General features: G+C 52.0%; 1 protein-coding gene across 1 annotated transcript in view; it reads left to right on the forward strand.

Annotated features, from left to right (window-relative positions):
* The window catches only part of Kcnq1 (potassium voltage-gated channel subfamily Q member 1), a 322,854-nt gene that overhangs the window by 67,497 nt on the left and 235,286 nt on the right, over nucleotides 1-20,071 (forward strand). Inside the window, exons 3-7 of the mRNA XM_050136686.1 lie at nucleotides 10,577-10,703; nucleotides 11,116-11,194; nucleotides 11,638-11,734; nucleotides 12,415-12,555; nucleotides 19,722-19,832. Of these exons, the coding sequence (XP_049992643.1) occupies nucleotides 10,577-10,703; nucleotides 11,116-11,194; nucleotides 11,638-11,734; nucleotides 12,415-12,555; nucleotides 19,722-19,832 (555 nt within the window). The remainder of the gene's footprint in view (nucleotides 1-10,576; nucleotides 10,704-11,115; nucleotides 11,195-11,637; nucleotides 11,735-12,414; nucleotides 12,556-19,721; nucleotides 19,833-20,071) is intronic.

Here is a 20,071-nt window from a genome sequence, read left to right on the forward strand (position 1 = left end):
AGGTTTGGAGTCCAATAATGGGTAATCTCTGCTTCTTTGCATCCGTGGAGGATTTCTGAAGCCAATCACATGTTGGGCTCGTATTAAAAGAACACATCTTACACTACTGAGATAATTGTTCGCGTTCTCTAATCCAAACTCACTGCAAGGGCTGGGGACTTAGCTCGGTTGAAAGAGCGCTTGCCCAGCATGCACGAAGCCCTGGGCTCCATCTCCAGTCTGTATGGTGCTGCACACCTGTGATCCTAGCACTGGGGACATGAAGGTAGGAGAGGAGTACGGGAAGATAAAGGTTATCCTTGGCTACATAGAGTTTGAGGCCGGCCCAGACTCCAAGAGACCCTTTTTCAACAGCAGCAGAGCAGCAGCAGCAGCAGCAGCAACAACCAAAAAAAAAAAAAAAAAAAAAAAAAAAAAAAAAAAAAAAAAAAANAAAAAAAAAAAAAAAAAAAAAAAAAAAAAAAAAAGGAAGGAAGGAAAGAAAAAAGGAATAAATAAAACTAGGAACATAAAAACAAATGGTTAAAATGTTGAAAGGGGAAACATTGTATCAGCAGGGATAGAGGGGCCCTTTCCTAAATATCCAGAGAAACTCGGCTCAGTGAGGGAAGACAGGGCAGCTGTGGACAGCTATGTGGAGCTGACCTCTCTTGATGGAAAGACACTGTTCATCCTGCCCCCAGCAAGGCTCAGACTGCCCCCTTTCCCCGTCGTGGCAGATACTTCATTTTCACGTCTGCCTGTCATCACCTTCCTCCATTGCTGGTGTTTGCAACCCCACATAGTTTGAAATTCATTAAAGAAAAATCATTGCCTCCTGTCCTATGCAGACACACACTTCCAGAGCACCCAGGCTGCCTCCTCTCTACTGTGGGGGTGGGGGAGAGACTGGCTCATAAGTACCCTGGAGGCGTCTGGGGGATGGCATGAATTTGCTTGGTTTGAATCTGCTGATGAGGCAGTTCTGGGCAGGGTTTTCCTGGGCTGGTTTGCGTGCATATCCTGGCGCCATCTACCCTGCCCCCCACCAGGCGTCAGGAGGCCACTGAACCCCCATGTTCGCCTCCTGACCTCTAGAACACCCAAGCAGGGAGGAAGGGAGTGGGCGGGGCATGAACACCCCCACCTTGCGGGCCTGTAGCAAGCTGGGTCCCAGGACTGGAAGCAGCCCATTAAACCACCTGAACCGCATGTAACTCTAGTCAGTACACACAGCACCGCACCGGCAGCACACGTAAAATTAAAATGACCACAGGGCCCGCTCTCCTCCCCACCGTGGGTGGGCAGCCTTTATTCCAAGGTTGAGGCACGGAAGCCACCAATCCGAGGAGGATTTTCCCTGATAATAATGGGCGGTGCAAGCATGGGCTAGCCCACTGTTGGGGCCCTTGGCCTTATCCCTACTCTGCCCCATCTGCCTCCTGTTTGGACCTTGTCTCCGTAGGTTATTAGTAGGGCTTGCAGGATCTGGCTGGAGCAGAAGTTCCTGAGCCCTGGGACAGTGTGCTCAAGAGGTACTTCCTGGGCAAACGGATTGCATTTTTATTGCTTCCTAAGAGCATTGACTATCCCAGAGGGACTTGTTAGGAAGTTTGTGGAGACAGTCTGTCACTGTTCAAACTGGAATTTCAAGGTCCTGCTGGGTGGGCCATTATACCTGGAACATAATAGAGGGAGGGTTGAGTATGACAGGGGGGTCCTCGATGGCGGAGCCTCAATCAGAAGGTGGGCACTAGACCAGAAAGAAGGGAGATGGGGACTTCCACACCCCTTGAGGGGAAGGTTTGACGTAGAATGTGATTCAGGGGAAACAACCAGTCTTCAAGGCACCCCCTGCGATTTTGGTCCCACACAACCTTCCCCAGATAGCAGTGGACCCTGGGCCTCATGCCACCTACTGAAGTGGGGTCCACGATGGGAGGGCCAGATAACAGCTGTTGTGCCCTCTCAGGGCCTGGCTAACGGGTAGATGGGAACACCCATCCCCATGGTGACTGAGCAAGCCTCATAGCCTCTTCTGCCCAGTGTGGAGAATGGCTGCTCAGACAGCTGGCAGTTGGGGCTGGTTCTCAGGGGAAAGTACTTCTGTGTCTCCTAGAGTTCCCCCCAAATCAGGTCTCCCCTAATGGGCGTGGACACAGCAGCTGCTGATCTGTGGCTGGTGCCATTGGGAGCTGGCTACTGCAGAAGGCCTGTGTGGGATTCTGTGGCCAACTCCAAGGACCAGGTCTTCTGCCTCCAGCTCTCTGTGACAGCTTACTAGCTTTCATGGTGGCGGGCCTAAGGAAATGCCTGCTTCCTGGCTGTGTTGTGCTGTGCCCCATGGCCCTACTAGCTTATTGTCACTGTTGGGAGCAGTCCCGTGATGCAAAAGGACCTACATCCCCTACTGTCTAAGCAAGCTGAACCATTCCAGGCCACCTTAGGTAGCCAGGGGCTCAGGTAAGCCAACCAAAGTCATGAGTTGCAGTTCAGAGGGGTTTGGCAAAGCTGCCAACCAATCGGAGTCCACCACACAGTGAGCAAAGGAACTCAGCTGTGACCCCTGAGGTACTCATGACTCCTGGGATATTTGGAAAAAAGTGGGCTCTTATAGAAAGGGCTACTTCTCCACAGGGTCCTGGTTCTGTCTACAGCCAGTGGGACCCTGATGTCCCCTTAGAATCCCTGAAGTCTTTGTGTCACCTGGGACTAGCTGGTGGCCTGTGGGGACTGACGCTCCTCAGGGTGGGCAGTGAGCATGGCCTGAGGGCTCCAGCTGTGCCCAGCACATGTCACTGGGGGGCCCATGGGCTCTCAGCACAGGCCGGCGGCTGGGAGCAGCTGGCCACAGGCAGGACCTGAACAAAGGGCGCTTTGAGCAGCTTGCATGCCGGCACCAAGCCTCCGGCCAGCTGCCCCCCCCCCCGAGAATGCAAGGCTGGCCCTCTCAATGGCTTATTGGGGCCCATGTAGAGTCAGAACAGCTGGCCCCAAAGTCTGCTTGCTGACTTTGTGCTGAGACGGCACTGTCCTCCCACAAGAAGCCCCCTGGCTCAGGAAACAGCCACTTTACAGGTTTCCTAGCTATGAGAGGATGGTAGAACCCTAGCCATAGATTCCCACATCACCCCAATGCCGGTTGGTGGCCTAAGTGGGGCCTAGAGGTACGTAATACTCTCTGCCCTGTCCAGGGTCTAAAGGGCCTTTGGCCCCGTGCCCTGACTTTGCCAGCCCTCTTGCCAGGGCCCCTACCCATACTGGCCAACACTTCATTAGCAATAGTTAATCTTCCAGTGGGCTTTCAATTTATTCTTTCATTAAAAAGATAATAAAACAGTAACATCAGAGACACCGAATACTCATGATAAGCATCTTTGAGCTCCCTTGATTGTTAAGCAAAAAGAGAGTTATCTGAGGGTTCGAGGCAGCTGGACTGGGCCAGTCTGCCATGTCCTGACTTTGCTGTGGCCCATAGGTGAGTGACTGTGGTAAACTGGACCCCCATCCTCCCAGAAATGAGATTTACCAGCTGATAAAATGAAGCAATGGATAAGTTGCCTGCAACCTTCAGTGATAAGCCTGGAAGCTGTGAACCTTGTGCTGGCCTTTCCCCTGTTCCAGCTTCACCCTGGTAAAGCACCTCCTTTACTTTACTCTCAGCCCTGCAGGCTCCTGGGTGGGCAGGTCGCTGCTAGGCTATGGTTGCCCCCAAGCACCTGATGTGCATGTGTAGGGAGTGTTCATGAGTGACATGTGTTTTTAGGCCTGTCAGAAATTCGGTCATGCCGAGCTTTTGTCTTCTGCATCTCTTGCAGCTCAGTTTGGGGGAATAGTGTCCATCTGTCAAATGAGAAAACTTCATTCCCACTGTGAGGTTTTCAGAGGCAGTGTGTCTGTGCGTGGGTGTCCCTGGCAGCATACAGAACCCAAGAGTGCTACTGAGCCCATGCATCAATCTGTTCCATCATTGCAGTAGCGAAATGAGATTAGAAAGGACCTAAGTCCTTGGTTGCTTCCTGCCTTTGCTCCACCGCTGTCTCCCTTATCTTCACAATGGAAGCCATGCAATGGTCCATTTGTTACTTTGCAGGCAGTAGAGCCTGTGAACCTCCTGACTCCACGCCCCCTTCTCATCCTGTCTCTTGTTTTATTACATCTATTTCCTTATTTTGCATGTACATGTGTGCCTGTGTGTATCTAAGATTGCATGTGGTGGTCAGATAACTTGCAGGAATCCGTTTTGTTCTTCTATCATGTGGGTCTGGCAATCAAACTCGAGTTAACAGGCTTGATGGCAGCAAGCGCAGTTATTTCCCGAGCCATCTTGCCACCCCTCCATTCCTAAAACATGCATGCCATAAGCTCACTCATCTTGGCCACGTTTGACTGTCCAGCTTAGCGGCATGAGGCTCATTCACAGTGTTGTGCAGCCATCCCCGCTGTCTACCTCGAGCGTCTTCGCAGATGGACTCTGATTGTTTTTAAACACTGAGTCCTCAGTTCCTGGCACCTCATCCTGCTTTGTGTCTCCGTGGCTTCGGCAACTCAAGGACCTACAGTTGTACTAGGAGTAGGATCTTTCAGGATTGTGTCTCAGCAGAAGGTCCGTGCCTTGTGTTGGAGCACACTTCCATCTGGAGGAATATTGTGTGCCCTGCTGTGTCTGGAGCCTGTTTTATCCAGCCTCTTGGTGGACATTGCCTCTGGCCACTGTGTGCCTTGCCAGAGTAAACACAGCGGCCAGAGAGCTCCTCAAAGTTCTGCCCATCTTTTGAGCGTAGCCCCCGAAGTAGAATTGCTGAGCTCTATGACAGCTCTTTATTTTTTCTTATCGATGCATTTCTGTGTGATGCTGGGGATTGAACCCAGGGCTTCATGCACGCCGGGCAAGTTCTCTAACAACTATGTTCTGCATAGCTCAGCAATTGTATTTTTTTCTGAGCTACTACTCCTTTTATGCTTCTCTTTTTAAGATAGAGCCTTGTTCATAATTGAGTGGGTGGTAACTCCATGCTTCATGACTTGGGGAGCCAATGAACCATGCCCCCTGTACCTTGGGTCTTGTGTCTCCCTCAGGCAGCCATGTGTGATAGCCCCGCCTCTCCACCTCCTCTTCCACTGTTGTCGTTGCCTGTGTTTTGCTAATAGCCATCCTGATAGGCTGGAGGGACACAGCAGTGTCTGTTTGTATCTATATTCCCACAGTTAGTAACATAGGCTGTGGGATGTCTTTCTCATTTGTATGTTTTTCCCAAATAACTGCCTATTCGGGTCCTCTGTCTTATTTTTTTTTTGTAATTTCTTGTTTGTTTGTTGTTTTGTTTTGTTTCTTTGTTTTAAGACAGGGTTTCATTTAACTAGGCTGGCTTCAAATTTGTGCATAACCAGGAATGACCCTGAACTTCTGATCTTCCTGCCTCTCTGCCCCTGGAGCTAGGAGTCCAGGTGTACAGCACCACATCTGCTTTACACAGGGCTGGGGATGGAACCTGGGGCCTCGGGCATGCTAGGCAAGCACACCTGTCAACTGAGCCTCAGCTCTAGAAGCTTTGTTTTTAAAAACAATTTTAATGTATATGGATTACTCCTCTGAGATATACCTTTTAACACTCGCTGTACGGGAAATAAGCAGACTATGGCTAGGGCCTGCTTCCTGGTCATGGCAGATGGCATATCACGTGGACTGGAACCCTTGCATGGGCAAAGGAGCAGGATGCTGCCAGGGGCACACTCTAGGGACTGCTGATTTCAGAGCCTGTCCATACCTCTTTTGTTGGCACTGGCATTCGTACGCCACTAGGCCACCCCTCTCATTTCTTTGACAGAGCTCTGGACAGGGAGCCAACGATAAGGCTCTGGCCCTGACATCCTCTCTAACTCCTCAAGGGTCTAGAGGAGACAGGGGCCAGTATATTAGCAGGGGTTCCTGTATCTCCTCAGGGCTGGCTCTTCATACCTCCACCCAGCCCAGACTCACACGCATAACCTTTAGCTCTCCTGCTGTGAACAGATGACCACCAGGATAGGGGTGCTGGGACCCATACATGGCCTGGGCTCATCTTCTGTTCTTACTCTGGATACTTCCTGTCACAGACCAGGTAATTGACTCTTATATCTCTAGGCCACTCTCCATCCTAAGCCTTTTTTGTTACACCTTGGTTTCTGTCTCTGATCCCACAAGACCCTGATGTGTATAAACTATCCCTACTCTCAGACACTCCCCAGACCTCATCTGTCCTCATGTATTCTCAGTCCTGCTCATGTGTCAGCAATAATTCCTCTGAGAGGCAAAAAGCCTCACTCGCCAGAGTCCGCTCCCTGAGACCCATGAGATCCCTGCCGTGGCCTGAGTCTGTCTGTTTCTCCTGTTCTCATGAGCTTTCTTCCCTGTGTGTGGTAAGAGGCACAGTGGTCCTGCCTTGGTGAATCCAGGAAAAGCTGCAGGCTCCGTGCTTGCTGCTTGTCCCTGACATAGGAGTCTCAGCCGCAAAGCCAGTCCAGCTCTAGTCCAAGGAGCAGTGGTCAGGGTGGGAGGGGCCGCTGTGTTTTCTTGCCTTTTGTCTCAGACCAAGCTAGCTGGCCCAAGGACAGCCCTTTCTTTTATATCTTTAGGACACAGCTCAGGGCCACACTCCATCAATGTCCCCCGGGCCTTGAGTCCTTGGTTCTGGCAGTATGTGGATTCCTCTGGGAGGCCCTTTAGGGGGTTGGACAATGCTGAGTGTCTTGGGTTGGTGCTTTTTTTTTGGCGGGGAGCATACTGGCTTCTTAGTTGCCTCTTCCAAGGCTCATGGGTGCTGGAATGGCCTAAGCACAGCAGGTGGGTGGAAGATTGGGTAAGGGAATACACCCCACATATCAAGCCTCTGAAGACATGGAAAACTCAGAAGATGTGATGTGCCTGGAATCTAGGAAGGATCTTGGGGTGCACTAGGCCATGAGATCCTTAGCCTTTGACATCAGGTGGAGAGTGGAAATGGGCATGGAGGACTAGCAGGTATTTCTGTGTTCTGTAGAGATATTTGAGGCCTCTCATTCAATACTGGGACTGTACTTAGATTACTTATACAGGACCGGAGAGCCTTGGGCCTGACTCCCATGGCAGGGGGTGACCATGCTGGGGGAACAGTTGACATCAACCCTGGGGTCTATTCTAAGGAAGCTAAGCTAGCCTCTCCTAACCCTCCTATGGACTAGGGTGTTGTTGCCCGAGTCAAACTATGAAGTACAATTAATAAAAACTCAGAAACAGATATTGGGGTTCAACCTGAAGGTCAATAAAGCAAAATAGCCAGCTACTGGCTCTTACCTTGACCTCAGTCCAAAAATGGTGATCCTGCCTCCAGGAATCTCAGAATGAGACTCTGTCTGAGAACTGTTTCCTCCCGTTTTATAATCCTCTCTAGGGCTAGGATTAAAGACGTGCACCACTGGGATTAAAGGCATGTACTGCCCGGTTTCTCTGGCAACTAGTGTGGTTATGGGGATTGAAGGTCTATGTTACCACTGCCTGGTCTGTAAGGCTGGCCAGTGGGGCTGTTTTACTCTCTGATCTTCAGGCAGACTTTATTTATTAAAACACAAATGAAATGCTGCTACAAAACTGGCCCACGGTGCATCTCCCATAGACTTACACTCCTGCCAAATGCTAACTTCTTGCTGGAGTCCCAGTGTGGCCTATGGTCTGAGGGTCACCCCTCCTAGCTCCAGGATACATGCAAAGCTAATGGTGATGGAGACCATTTCATCTCTGCAAACACTGAATATGGCTGTATCCCACCCCGGACAGGGCTGTTTTCCTCAGCCCCTTCCCAGCAGCCACTGAGCCCTTCTAATTAACTCAGCCCTGTCTGCTCTGGACATAACTAGCCAGATATTTTCAGGGGATGATGGGGCCCAAGTTCTCTGAAGCCAGACTTCACACTGTGTCCACATGTTGAATAGGATTTGGAGATTTGTGTAAGAGGTCCTGTCGTTTCACATGGCCAATCCCAAAATGGATTTCCCTCCAAGTATTAGGTCAGGGGGCACCTGTAGTCAACAGAAGCCATTGCTAAGAAGGTATTTAAGTAATGACAAACATCTAAATGAGAAAACCCCACTAGATTACCAGCCAGCTGGGTGATGGATGGCCCATGAAGTTGGGACAGAGGCCTGCTGTCTGAGCTAGCTCTGTAACTACCGACTGGGCAGGCATGCTGTCCCCCATGAAGTCACATTCTGCGGTGGGGACTGGGAGCAGGCTTTTCATGTTGGTCAAAGACACACACAGTACTTTGGGCAACAATCCTACAGGCCCAGGCTCTCAAGAAACAAAGATAAATCAACATCCTACAACCCAGCTCTTCACAGATTTGTTCGTCCATTCATTCATTCATTCGTTCGTTCATTCATTCCACAGGCTAATAGTGAGCACTGACTGGAGTGAATGAGACTATGGCTCCTCCCTGGTATGCTCAGTCAAAGAGGACCCATCATTGCCAACACCCTCTTGCTCTCTCACCCTTAGCCATCACACAGACCCCCTTCCTCAATGAATCCACTTCATGGGTCAAATGCTCTTCTCACAAGGAAGGAGGTATGACTCTCTCCCAAGCTCATGCCTACCATCAAGTCTTGCTCTTGCCTGAAACACAAGCCAGGTGGTATAGTATTTTGTCTTAATCAAGAGCATTTGTGTATGGTAGGCAGTACTCAGCCCCCACTCATGATGGATTCTCTGGCAGGGGACTGGTGGGGGCAGGGCCAGTCAATGTTACCCGTCGAGGAGGAAGTCCCCTCCAGGGCCAGGCTCCTGAGGGAGGCAGGCAGGGAGCCAGCTGGAAGCAGGCCTGAACAGCACAATGCTTTGCGGCTTCGTGGGTTTGTGGCTTTGCACAGTTCCCTAACATATGTGGGAGTGGTTTCACCTCCTCACCCCAGGCCTTCCCCAAGGGCCTCTTACCAATGAAGGCTGACTTGGAGCTGGGGCACAGGTTTGGAGCAGGGTCAAGACCTTGAGGGCCAAAGCAGGCTGTAATTCACATGAAATGTGTATTTGTATCAAATCCTCCAATCACCCATTTGCAATGGGCTACTCACATCCATGCCATAGCAGGGATAAGGGCCAGACCTGAGCTACCCAGGGATAGAGCAAGCAGGAAGAGTATTCTCAGTCAGGACAGTCAGTCCCTATGACAATGGCCCTGTGGCAGGAGCTGGGAAGGAACCCAGACTGGCAGCAAAATATGGGTACCCCAGACCAGATCTCCTGCTACCACTGTCCCATGGCAAGTCAGTCACTGCCTCACCCTCCAGTACTGTGCATGTGGCAGGCCTTTGGGTGTTTCATCGAAGAGAGATAGTGAAGGATGGAGAAACAGAGGCTATGTGCCAATCAAAAGCAAGGCCCTATGAGCCTCGCCTTGACCTCTCTCATGGTGATAGTCAGGCCTGCAGTGACTATTCCTTCAGTTTGTGTCAAGGCTGTGCGAGCAGGAAGCAGCCCAGCAGCTCCCACCCAGTGCTGTGACAGACTGAGCAGGCCTCAAGACTACTGCTAGGTGGATTCTAAATCATAGTCAGAGGCTGCGTCAAGTGCCAGGAAACCTCTGTCTAGCTGTTGACTTAACTGAGAGAGCTAATGGCCCCCCTTTGTTTTTGAACTTGGTTCTCACACCACTGACCTGCATTTGTCTGCTGTCAGTCTTCCTTTCTGTTCACCTATTCAACCAACCATCCGTCTACCCACTTATTCCTCCACCTATGCACCCACCCCTACTCACTGATCCATCCACTCCTCCATTCACCCATCCATCCATCCACTCATGTATCTATCTGTCTCTGCACTCACCCATCTCCTCATCTGCCCATTCAGCTTTCTGTCCATCTGTCCTTCCATCCTGTAACCTGGGTTATAGCCTGGGTTCCTCTAGCTTGTAAGCCCCTCCCTTTCAGAGCCTTCTGCCTATGTGGATACACTGGGAGAGGCCTGGTCTATGTGAAGTGGCCAAGGGGAGCTGTTTTACAGCTGAAGCTGCCCGTGTCCTTTGTTTTATTCGTCCTGCTATCTCTGGATGTGTTGGGAGGGCTCTTGCACCCAGACCTCAGTCAAGAAACAGATGGTGTAATAATAATAAAATAATAATAATAATAACAAAGAGTATAGGAAGGCTTAAAAAAAAGAAACAGATGGTGGATATGGTGTCTCTAGCATGAGGCAGAGCTATGAGATAAAAGGGGGACAGTCCCCCAAAGACACATATACTTGAACCCTCCTTCAGGTGCAGGGCTTGAGCTCTGTGGATGTCATGAAGCTGGACAACACGGATGTCAACACTGTGTTGTGATACTCAGTCATTATGCCCAACTCTGGTGTGGAGTCTTCCTTAGACAGAGGTAGCTGACCAGTGTCCACTACTGGGGTTCCTGGACTCAGTATGTTGGCCTTTCCAGGCAGGTGCCTCTCATAGACACCACCTGTTACTACAGATGGATACTGAGCCTGCTAGTCTTGGGTATCCTTCAGCAGAGGCTCTTGGGCATGATACGCTGGTGTAGGTGGTCCAGCCTGAGTGGTTGTAGCCTCTGACAAGCTTACTGCTGTCTTCCTCAGGAGATCGTCCTTGTGGTGTTCTTTGGGACAGAGTATGTGGTCCGCCTCTGGTCTGCAGGCTGCCGCAGCAAGTACGTGGGCATCTGGGGGAGGCTGCGCTTTGCCCGGAAACCCATTTCCATCATTGGTGAGTCCTGCCTACTCTACAGACACTCCATACCATGTCCCTGCAACCAGAAGGACATCCCCCATCACAGTCCTTCCCAGAGAGTCCCCATGGGCTGAGACACTCCCCCACACATTGTTCTCCCTACAGCAAGACAGGCCCTGTGGCCAGCAGGAAGTGTGCCCGGCTCCCCCAGCCCTGGAGCCACAGCTTCATGTGACTCTCCTTGCCCAGCATGGCTTGACAAGCTTTAGGCTCTGTCTACTCTGACTTAGGTAAAGACACATGCGTGGGTCCCCACCTAGGTTGTTCATGTGCCCTGAATAGTTGGGTCTCATCTTGCTTGAATGTCACATCACCCGGGGTTGGGTGATGACCCAACGTCCCCAAATCCCTGGGTGCCAGAAGTAATAACCAGCTGCCCCTCCCACAGACCTCATCGTGGTTGTAGCCTCTATGGTTGTTCTCTGTGTGGGCTCCAAAGGACAAGTGTTTGCGACATCGGCTATCAGGTATGTTGGTTCTTCCATTTCTCCCTGTGAGACAGGACCCACCACAGGGCTCCCTCCTCATAAGCAGTAGCCTCTCCCTCCCTCTACCTGGCTCTTTCATGGTGGGTTGAGAAGGGGCAGGGTGACCATAGTTCATATAGTATTGAGACAGTAGGCAACCCTGGGTTCAAAGCCTGACCCCAGCACTTCCAAGCTCCTAGGACTTAGGTGATTGGCCGACTTGGTGGTTGCAATGTGGGTGACTTGGGCCTCCCCCAAGAAGGCCATCTGGAAGGACTGCTAGAGTCAGGGTTCACAGGCACCTGTGGGAAGCAAGATGGCCCAGTACAGGGTGACATGTGTGTGTCTCCTCTACCCATTGGCACTTAGTGGGGACAGGAACATAGGAGGCAAATGCTTGTGATCACCATGACCCTCTTAGGCCCTCTCTCCCTGCTTCTTAGGGGCATCCGCTTCCTTCAGATCCTGCGGATGCTGCACGTTGATCGCCAGGGGGGTACCTGGAGGCTTCTGGGCTCTGTGGTCTTCATTCACCGTCAGGTGAGTGAGCCTGGTGTGGGCAGGACAGAAGCTAGTCAGCCTACAGCAGGAGGGCCAGAGATTCACAAGGCTGGGATATGGGGTTGGTGGTATCTTAGTGCCGGGACCCCAGCTGAGTGACCCAGAGCTAAGCAGATACCAAGGCATGTGGGTCTGAGAACAGGATCCAGAACCCCTAGAGCCCTCCCTAGCAGTCTGAACCCACTCCATATCCACGATGGTAGCATACTTGGTCTGCCCATGGTGCAGAGCTGATGCCACCTCCCTCAGACTTGGGACAAAAGTAGTGGAGAACAGATTTAGGAAGCTCGGAAATCAAGAGTGGTGCAGTGGCGAGGGTCTCAGATACCGTCCAATGGGAACTCTTTCTCAGAGAGGCTTGTGGGACACATGACTCTCAAGTACTGTCCTGCCATGAGAACAGAGGAATCTGGTAACCCAGTGGCTGGTTCAGCATGATAGCTGAGACTGCCTCACTGCCAAGTAGCATTATTTATCACCTTCAAGAGCTGTGAAAACTGGGTTGCTCTGGAAGGTGACTTCTGCATGTAGACCACCCTATAGCCAGCATAGTATAATCTAGCAAATGCTGGAACTTTCTACCAAGACACTCTCACCACACCCATGGAGCTCTGGACCACAGGGTAAATGAGCATGGCTGTTGTGTTGTTTGTCCCCAGGAGCTGATCACCACCCTGTACATTGGCTTTCTGGGTCTTATCTTCTCCTCCTACTTTGTCTACCTGGCTGAGAAAGATGCTGTGAACGAGTCCGGCCGCATCGAGTTTGGCAGCTATGCAGATGCTCTGTGGTGGGGGGTGGTAAGTTGGAATCTTTAGCTGGGGTATCTCAGGGAGGGGACACATGGACCTGGGCAGCAGGGTTAGGGATATTGGGCTCTACTTGCTCAATTGTTTCGCCTCCTGCCCTGAGGCTACTAACCTCAACATTAAAAACTTTTCAATCACAAAATTTGCTCGTGAAGCCTACAGTATAGGTCCCTCTGTACCAGAGTAAGCGTTCCCTGGTCCCCGCTTTGAAATTTGAACACTGTTATCTTTCAACTTCTGTTTTGGAAGGGAAAGCTGATGGGACACACGGAGCTTGGTACCTCAACCTTGTGGTGATCTTTGCCCTGGAGGGGTCATGGGCTCAGAGTGAAGGGAGGGGTCAGATGCACACTTTTCATGTCTTTGGTCTCTGTGCTGACCCAGAGAGCACACCTGTGCCAGGAATCAAGCCGTGAGATGGCATAATATCTTCACGGTCCTTGGGGCCTGGGAGAAAGAAGCAGGGTTTCTATGGATGTGAGGTTTACATGGTCCTTCACTGCCCCAGGCAGCAACAGTATGAGGGCCAGCCAGGCCCTAAGGTTATGAAGATGGTCATGAGCCTCCTGGGTTAGGTGACTTCAAACCAGCTGAGTTGCCAGTATGTATGGAGCCTGGTGTGTGACAGATGACCTCTTATGCTAGGGCTGAATGTCCCAAGGGGTGGTGATGTTGTGTGCAGGCATGTGTGTGTGTGTGTGTGTGTGTGTGTGTGTGTGTGTGTGTGTGAGAGAGAGAGAGAGAGAGAGAGAGAAATGGGGGGGATGGGGGGAACATATGACTCCCCAGGAGTCGGCTAGCAGGCAGAAGAGAGAGAGGTTCTGGTGAAGATGGTGTTGAAGAAATCCAGGCACACTCTTGGAGTACTGGTCTATGACCTTGGAACCATTGCTCATGGCCTAAAAGCCTCTGACTAAGGCAATTTAGGGGGCTTTCTAACTGCCAGTGTCCTGCAGAAGTTGATGGCTGCCGCATGGCCTGTAGGTCCTTCTCTGAAAGCAGGCTTTGTCCAGGCATTAGACATCAGTGACTCCTATGCACAGGGAACACAAATATCTAACAGCAGCACATAGTTCAGGGTAGTTGTGGGCTACCCCCGACTCTATCGCACCCCTCAACTCTGAGGGCAATAGGTTGTACAGAGCCACCATCATGCCTGGAGGAACTACCAGGGCTGGCACCCCTGGGGGAGTGTGAGGATACCAGAGCCAACTCCTTCCCATGCAGCATTCTCAGTCTGTTGGACTCGGAGCTCACTAGGCTACTGAAAAGGTTGGTTGGATTGTGGCAACCCAAAGAAAGGGACAACACAGGCTCTGGGAACCTGGCGCAGGGCAAACAGCCATACATGGTGGTGATGGCTGAATTGGGCCCTGGTTTCAGTGTCCCCCAAATACCCCGACCAGGAATGAACAATCTCTGAGGCCTGTTCACTCTCAGAGATTCTAGATTAAGGTGGGGACAGGGATCTGGGGCAAACACATGTTCTCATAATTCTCACGTGCCCCCAGGAAGCAGGGCACATAGCAGGAATTCTTGACATTGGCCAATTCAGTCTGCTTTTTGGAAGTTTCCAGCATTCTAAACAACTTAGAGAAGGTAAGGACATGCTGGCAAGCTCCCAGGTTGGGACAGGCCCTAGGTTCACCTCTGTCTACCTTTTGGGGGGCCAATGTCTCCAGATACCCTGGTATGACAGGAAGTAGTATTGGTAGTAGAGAGCTCAGTGCCCCAGTTAGGAAGCTTGCCTGTGGTAGGGGGAAACATCCCAGAGATGTAGCTAGGCCCGCATGGGGGGGCGGGGGCAGACTACTCCAAGCCAGAATTCTCTGGTGAGAGATGGGCAGTGCTGACTGAGGCACAACAGGAAGTGAGTGGGTGACTACCCACAGTGTGGCTGATAAGTGGTGCCCAACCTTAACAGTGTCCAGCCTCGGTGCTGCCCTGCCTGCGTTCCCAGCCTCCTGCAGGAGCTGCTTCCCAGCCCCCTGGTCCCTGGCCCCCCAGCCCTCAGCAGAGAGGCGCCCCCACTCCCACACCTGTGCAAACATCCGCCCGCCAGCCGGGAACACGGCCCCTTTGTGCCCAGCTTGGCACCGGTGCTCCGGCCTACTCTGTCAGCTGCAACCCAGGCCTTGGCCACAGCGCACCCCTGGCCTGGCCATTGTTCCCATGAGGCCCTGTGCCCTTGGCTGCCCAGGACCCCCAGCACCCAGCTCAGGGGGCCAACAGCCCCCATTCATTTAGCGGCTGTCTCTGCAGCTGTCTGGTGGGAGCAACCCAAGGCTGTGTTCCTGGCACCTCTAGGGTAATCAGAACTTGAGTGCTACAGGACAGGGGAAGCCGGGCTCAGAGTTCTTTAGCCTGTGCCCGAACAGACATCTCCTTTGTCTCCCTTTATCCCACAAGGGGATTATGTCCCCACCCTGCTCAGAAGGTCAGGCCCCTCCATTATCTGCTGTACCTCAAGCCCTGGCCCCTATCACAAAGGGTGCTGGCTGGACCCTGGGGACTGGACTAGCTTCCCCTAAGGTATGCTGAGGGTAGGACCAGGCATAGAGGCATGCCTGCAGGGGTGGGAATTGCTCTCACCTTGCTAGCCTGCAGAGGCTGTAATGAAGCCGAGGGTTCTCCTCTGGCCAGTGTTTCTTCACTGAGCAAGTAAACCAGATGAATGGGGGCAGGAAAGTCTGTCCACTGCCCACAGGTGGATTCAGTATGTCCTGTTCTGTCGAGATCCCACAGTTCTGAAGACCAGAGTCTGAAACTGAGGCATGGGCAGGGCTGTGCTAGCTCTTGGAAGGTTCATTATTAACTCTGGTTTCTGATGGCCTGAGCATCCTGGGTTGTTCCTTTGTGTTTCACATGGACACATATCACTGGATTAGGATCCACCCAGGGGACCCAGAAGAAAGGCTGTAATTTGGAATAAAACCAGAGTCTGTGTGTGTGATGGGGGTGGTGAGCCATGTGGGGGACACAGTTAAGTCCAGAATGTAATTATCCAGGTTGTATTTTGCGGGGTTGCCTGTCTTCCCAGACTGTGGATTCCTACAGCTGGACTACAAAGGTGCCTGCTCCATGGGACTGTGTCCCTTCCTCTGGTGGAAACACCTACGTGAGTGTGAGGTCCCAGAACCCCCAGTGTAATGTCTGAGTGTGGCCGTGAAGCATTTGGGGAGCTCCTCAGGCCTTTCCTTTACTGTGGAACAGCATGCATTTGTTTGTACTATGGTTTGAGTGGAGGGAAAAGCTGTTTCTGCAAACACGGGCTCCTCTGTTTAGTGCCTGGGGTCTCTGAAAACAGGCGGCTGCTGGGCTCTGTTTACCCCGAGTGGATAAATACAGAACTTCAAGTGAGCAGACTTGATCCCCACCCTGCCTTTCAGTCCCTTAAAAAAAAAAAAAAAAAAAAAAAAAAAAAAAACTCAGTCTGACTGGGCTTCTTTCCTCACCTGGAAGCTCTGGAAGGTTCCCACCTTCCAGGCTGGACTGCATCCTGCAGAGCCAGGCTAGAGGGGCCTTGGGATGGGGAGGTCTCCTCAGATGGTCACATGCAAATCCTGTGGAACTGTCTGTGGGAGGTGTCATTCTTCAGGACTATTCTGACTATGCAAACATGAAGGCCAGAGCAGGGGTCAGGGCTTGTAGCATTCAGCCTTTTCCTCCTCCATGTAGGTTCTATAAGTATCATGCAGTAAGGGCTGAGAGCCTGCCAGGACCCTTTCTAGTGAGCCCTTTCCAAGGAGGGGTCTTTATCAGATGGCTAGGAGTCTACAAAGTAGGCCCATTTTCTTGTGGTTGCTGTTCAGTAGCCAGTGCCTACAAGATGTATTACATAGACTCAGCAGATCTGGTGATGGTGGTGTGAAGCATGCTTAATAAAAACTCAGATCCAAAAAGCAAAGCAGCCAGCCACTGGCTCTTACCTCGACCTCAGTCCTAAATGGTGATCTTGCCCCTAGGAATCTCAGAATGAGACTGAGACTGAGAGCTGTCTCCTCTCATTTTATAATCCGCTCTAGTTCTCGGATTAAAGGCGTGCACCACTGGGATTAAAGGCAGGCACCGCCTGGTTTCTATGGCAACTAGTGTGGCTACTGGGATTAAAGGTGTGTGTTATTATTGCCTGATCTGTAAGGCTGGCCAGTGTGGCTGTTTTAATTTTCTGATCCTCAGGCAAGCTTTATTTATTAAAATACAAGTGAAATGCCCCTCCAGGGGTGCACAGGGGTTTAGCTCATGCCATCAAGGATGTGCCTGCGCAAGTCTCAGGAATAGAGCTTCCCAGGTACCCTTCCTCCTGGAGGAAGCAGATGGCCTCAGAAAGTAGTGAAAGATGAGATACATGGGTGACACAGTGTGGCACCACCGTAGAGACCAAGCTGTACTCACATTCCATGCCCACCAGGTATCAGCTGTGTGGCCCTGGGTATGCCAACTAGCCTCTTCGGGCACATCTAATCCATGAGTATGAGTAAGAGTTAAGTTAGTGAGCATGCAGGAAGCTGAGCTCCAGCAATGATTGTTCTGGGCCAGACTGCCTCCAGACTCAAAAGGAGAAGACTAGGTACCACTAGCTCCGGAAGTCCTCCCAGTCTCTTCTTCCTTCCGCCTATTCAGGAGGAGGAAGGGAACCATGAACCATAGCCTGCCCCACAGGTTCTGTTATTGGGACAGTGATCTACTCAGGTGACCTACTGTTGGTTGGATCCTGGAAAGGTCCCCTCTGTTCATTGTCCCAGAAGACTTGCAGATCTGGCTGCTGGGGACAGGTTCTAGACAGCTCTATAAAATGGCCCATTCCTGAGTTGCTGTCTCTGTAACTTCAGGAAAAAGAATTTGACAGGGACAGGGCACTTAAGAGTGAGATCTCATGAACTGGACTGGAAGGTCTGTGGTGGCCCAGGGAGAAGGAAAAGGCTCCTAGTAATTAGGTGCCCTCCAATGGGGGCTGTCCAGCACTCAGGACCGCTGCACTGGAGCCTCCTCCTACTGATCTTTAGGGGAAAGGCAGGAACATGGCCGCAGGTCTCTTTCCTTCATTTCCTCCCCACTCACCCGTGCTTCTTCCCAGCTTGCCATCTAGACCATTACCCTTCCACTTGTAGAGATGTTTTTGTTCTTTTCTTTCTCTCCCACTTTTTTTTGGGGGGGTGGGGGCTGGGTTTTATGTAGCCCAGGCTAGCCTCAAACAAACCATACATGACCTTAAACTCTCACTGGTTGCAGCCCAGCTCTGCCTTTACAAGTAGCTCCTGGCATGTGCCTGACTCCCTAGAGAAGGCAGCTGTGGGCCAGCTCTCACATGTGCGGTGCAGGCCCTCTGGGAAGACACTACTAGCGAGGAACTTGGCTCCCTTGGGTCCTCTTATCCAGCAGCCTGCTGGCAGCCATGCCCTCAGTCCCAGGAGTGACTTGGCTTCAGTTTACATTTTCAGAGCTGTTTCAGGTGTGTGTGTGCACCTAAGATGTCTGGACAGCATGTGCCCTGGCTGTCAGTCATGGGCGTGACCTCTAGACCTCTTTGTAAACTTGTGCAGTGTGTATGCACACCCCCACGGTCTTGGCTCTGTCGGTGGTGCATGTTCCCTCATGTGTACGGGAGTGGGAGTGTGTGTCCCTGTCTCCATGTGAGACACATTTCCAACTGTATGGCCACATATGTAGAACAGGGTGGTCCCTTTAAAGAGCCCAGTCATGAATGGCTTGCTATGCCCTCTGTTTGTGTGTGGGGTGTGGATTTGTTTAAGGATAATGACATTGTGGGGAAGATTTCATGTGGGCAGTTGTGGGAAACACCAGTATGCACCCTCTACAGCCTGGTGCAGCCCTGAGGGGAGTGGCCCAATGGTGGCCTGGGCCAGCTGTGGCCTGTCCTGTTGGTTGCCATCCAGGGAGACTGACCTGTTGTTTCATGACTTGTTAGCATACTGCTAGAGTAATGAACTTGGCACTGTGAGGTGACTCCTGCTGTCCTTGTCCTCTGTTCCTCTGCTGTGGTTGCTCAGAGTGCTTCCTGGGCTGCGAGCACCCATCTCCGCAGCCATTCATGTGTGCCTGGTCACCTCTGACTCCCATACTTCTCTTACCTTCCCCTCTTCCTTAGTGGACACTGGGGAACAGCAGTGGTCCAGAGTGCAGTCTGTCTGGGAATGACGTGGCAGTGATGGTCTGGAGGGATCTTGGAGCTTCCTCTCTGGGCCTCCCTTCATTTGAAGTCTATTAGATGGTGTTCCCCAGGCCCCCCGTCCTTGCTGACCCTATTGGCCAGGGGTCATTTAGGGATTCTCATGTAGGTCTCGGCTGGGTGGTTGTCACTTGGACCCCAGTGTGGCAGCTGAGGCATCTGGAGTGAGCAATTGGCTCTCCCGTCACACTGACCTGCCTTAGCTGCAGGGCTGACCTGGACAGCATGTTGTGTTCTCAGTGGCTGTGTGTGAGTGTGTGTGACACCCTGGTTTCCCCAGACCAAGGCAGACTTATGGTGTGATCTAGTAGTTAGGCACAGCCAGGGTGGGCCCCCAAGTCCCTCATCAGAGGCCTCAGGAGTAAACCTCAGATGACAGATGGCAGGGGGTGATCTTGGGGGGGCAGTCCCTTACTCCTATTGTCCCACTGCACACCCTGGACGCTGCTCTCCCACCGAGAAGAAGGTTAGCGCCTTGTCTTATTCTCTCTGAAAAGGAAAAATGAAACATCTGGATCCCTGGGCTGGTGGCAGGAAGCAGCATGTCAGCCCCATCCTGGGGCTTTGTGGACCGCTGGCCTCAGTGGGAACTTCCGGCCTCCTGGGGGCCAGTGTACTGCAACTTTGGTGGCCGAGACAGGGCTCCTTGGGATGGGGCAGGAAACCTGGCCCCTGTGGGTGGGCTCTGAGCTGTTTGCCTGTCCTGCACATCCCAACCTCTCTGCAACCCCAGGGCTGTGCCATCTGTGGTAGTCAGAGCTGAGGGACTAAGGAGACAGAAACTTGAACTAACCAACTTACCACAGTGCTGTTCCTGGAACTTCCTCAGAACTGTGCCTCACTATTATGGTGAACAGGGTTTTAGGTTGGTCTCTCTTGTTATGAAGATACTGGCTTGGAACTGGTGGGTGTCCTTTCTGAGGCTCTCAGCCCACCAGCCACTGACTGCTGTCCTTCTTCCTTGTAGGTCACAGTCACCACCATCGGCTACGGGGATAAGGTACCCCAGACGTGGGTCGGGAAGACCATCGCCTCCTGTTTCTCTGTCTTCGCCATATCCTTCTTTGCACTCCCAGCGGTGGGTGCCCAAGGGGACCCTATCCTCTGTTTCCCCTGCATCCTTGCCCCAACTCCTGAGCCCCCCTTGAAGTAGAATGAGAGGCAGCCTGTCGTGACCCTTGACAGAAGCAGTAAGGTCCAGGGGAGCAGACTGGGCAGAACCTGTAGGCCTGCTCTGCAGCTGGGAGTGACTCTGTTTCATGACCTTTCCAGAAACCATAGACCTATGCCTACACATGTGTGCTATGTGGGACACAC

The sequence above is a fragment of the Alexandromys fortis genome, unplaced genomic scaffold (assembly GCF_014885135.2).
Source record: "Alexandromys fortis isolate MF-2015 unplaced genomic scaffold, M_Fortis_MF-2015_v1.1 scaffold_3, whole genome shotgun sequence".
Lineage (NCBI taxonomy): Eukaryota > Metazoa > Chordata > Mammalia > Rodentia > Cricetidae > Alexandromys > Alexandromys fortis.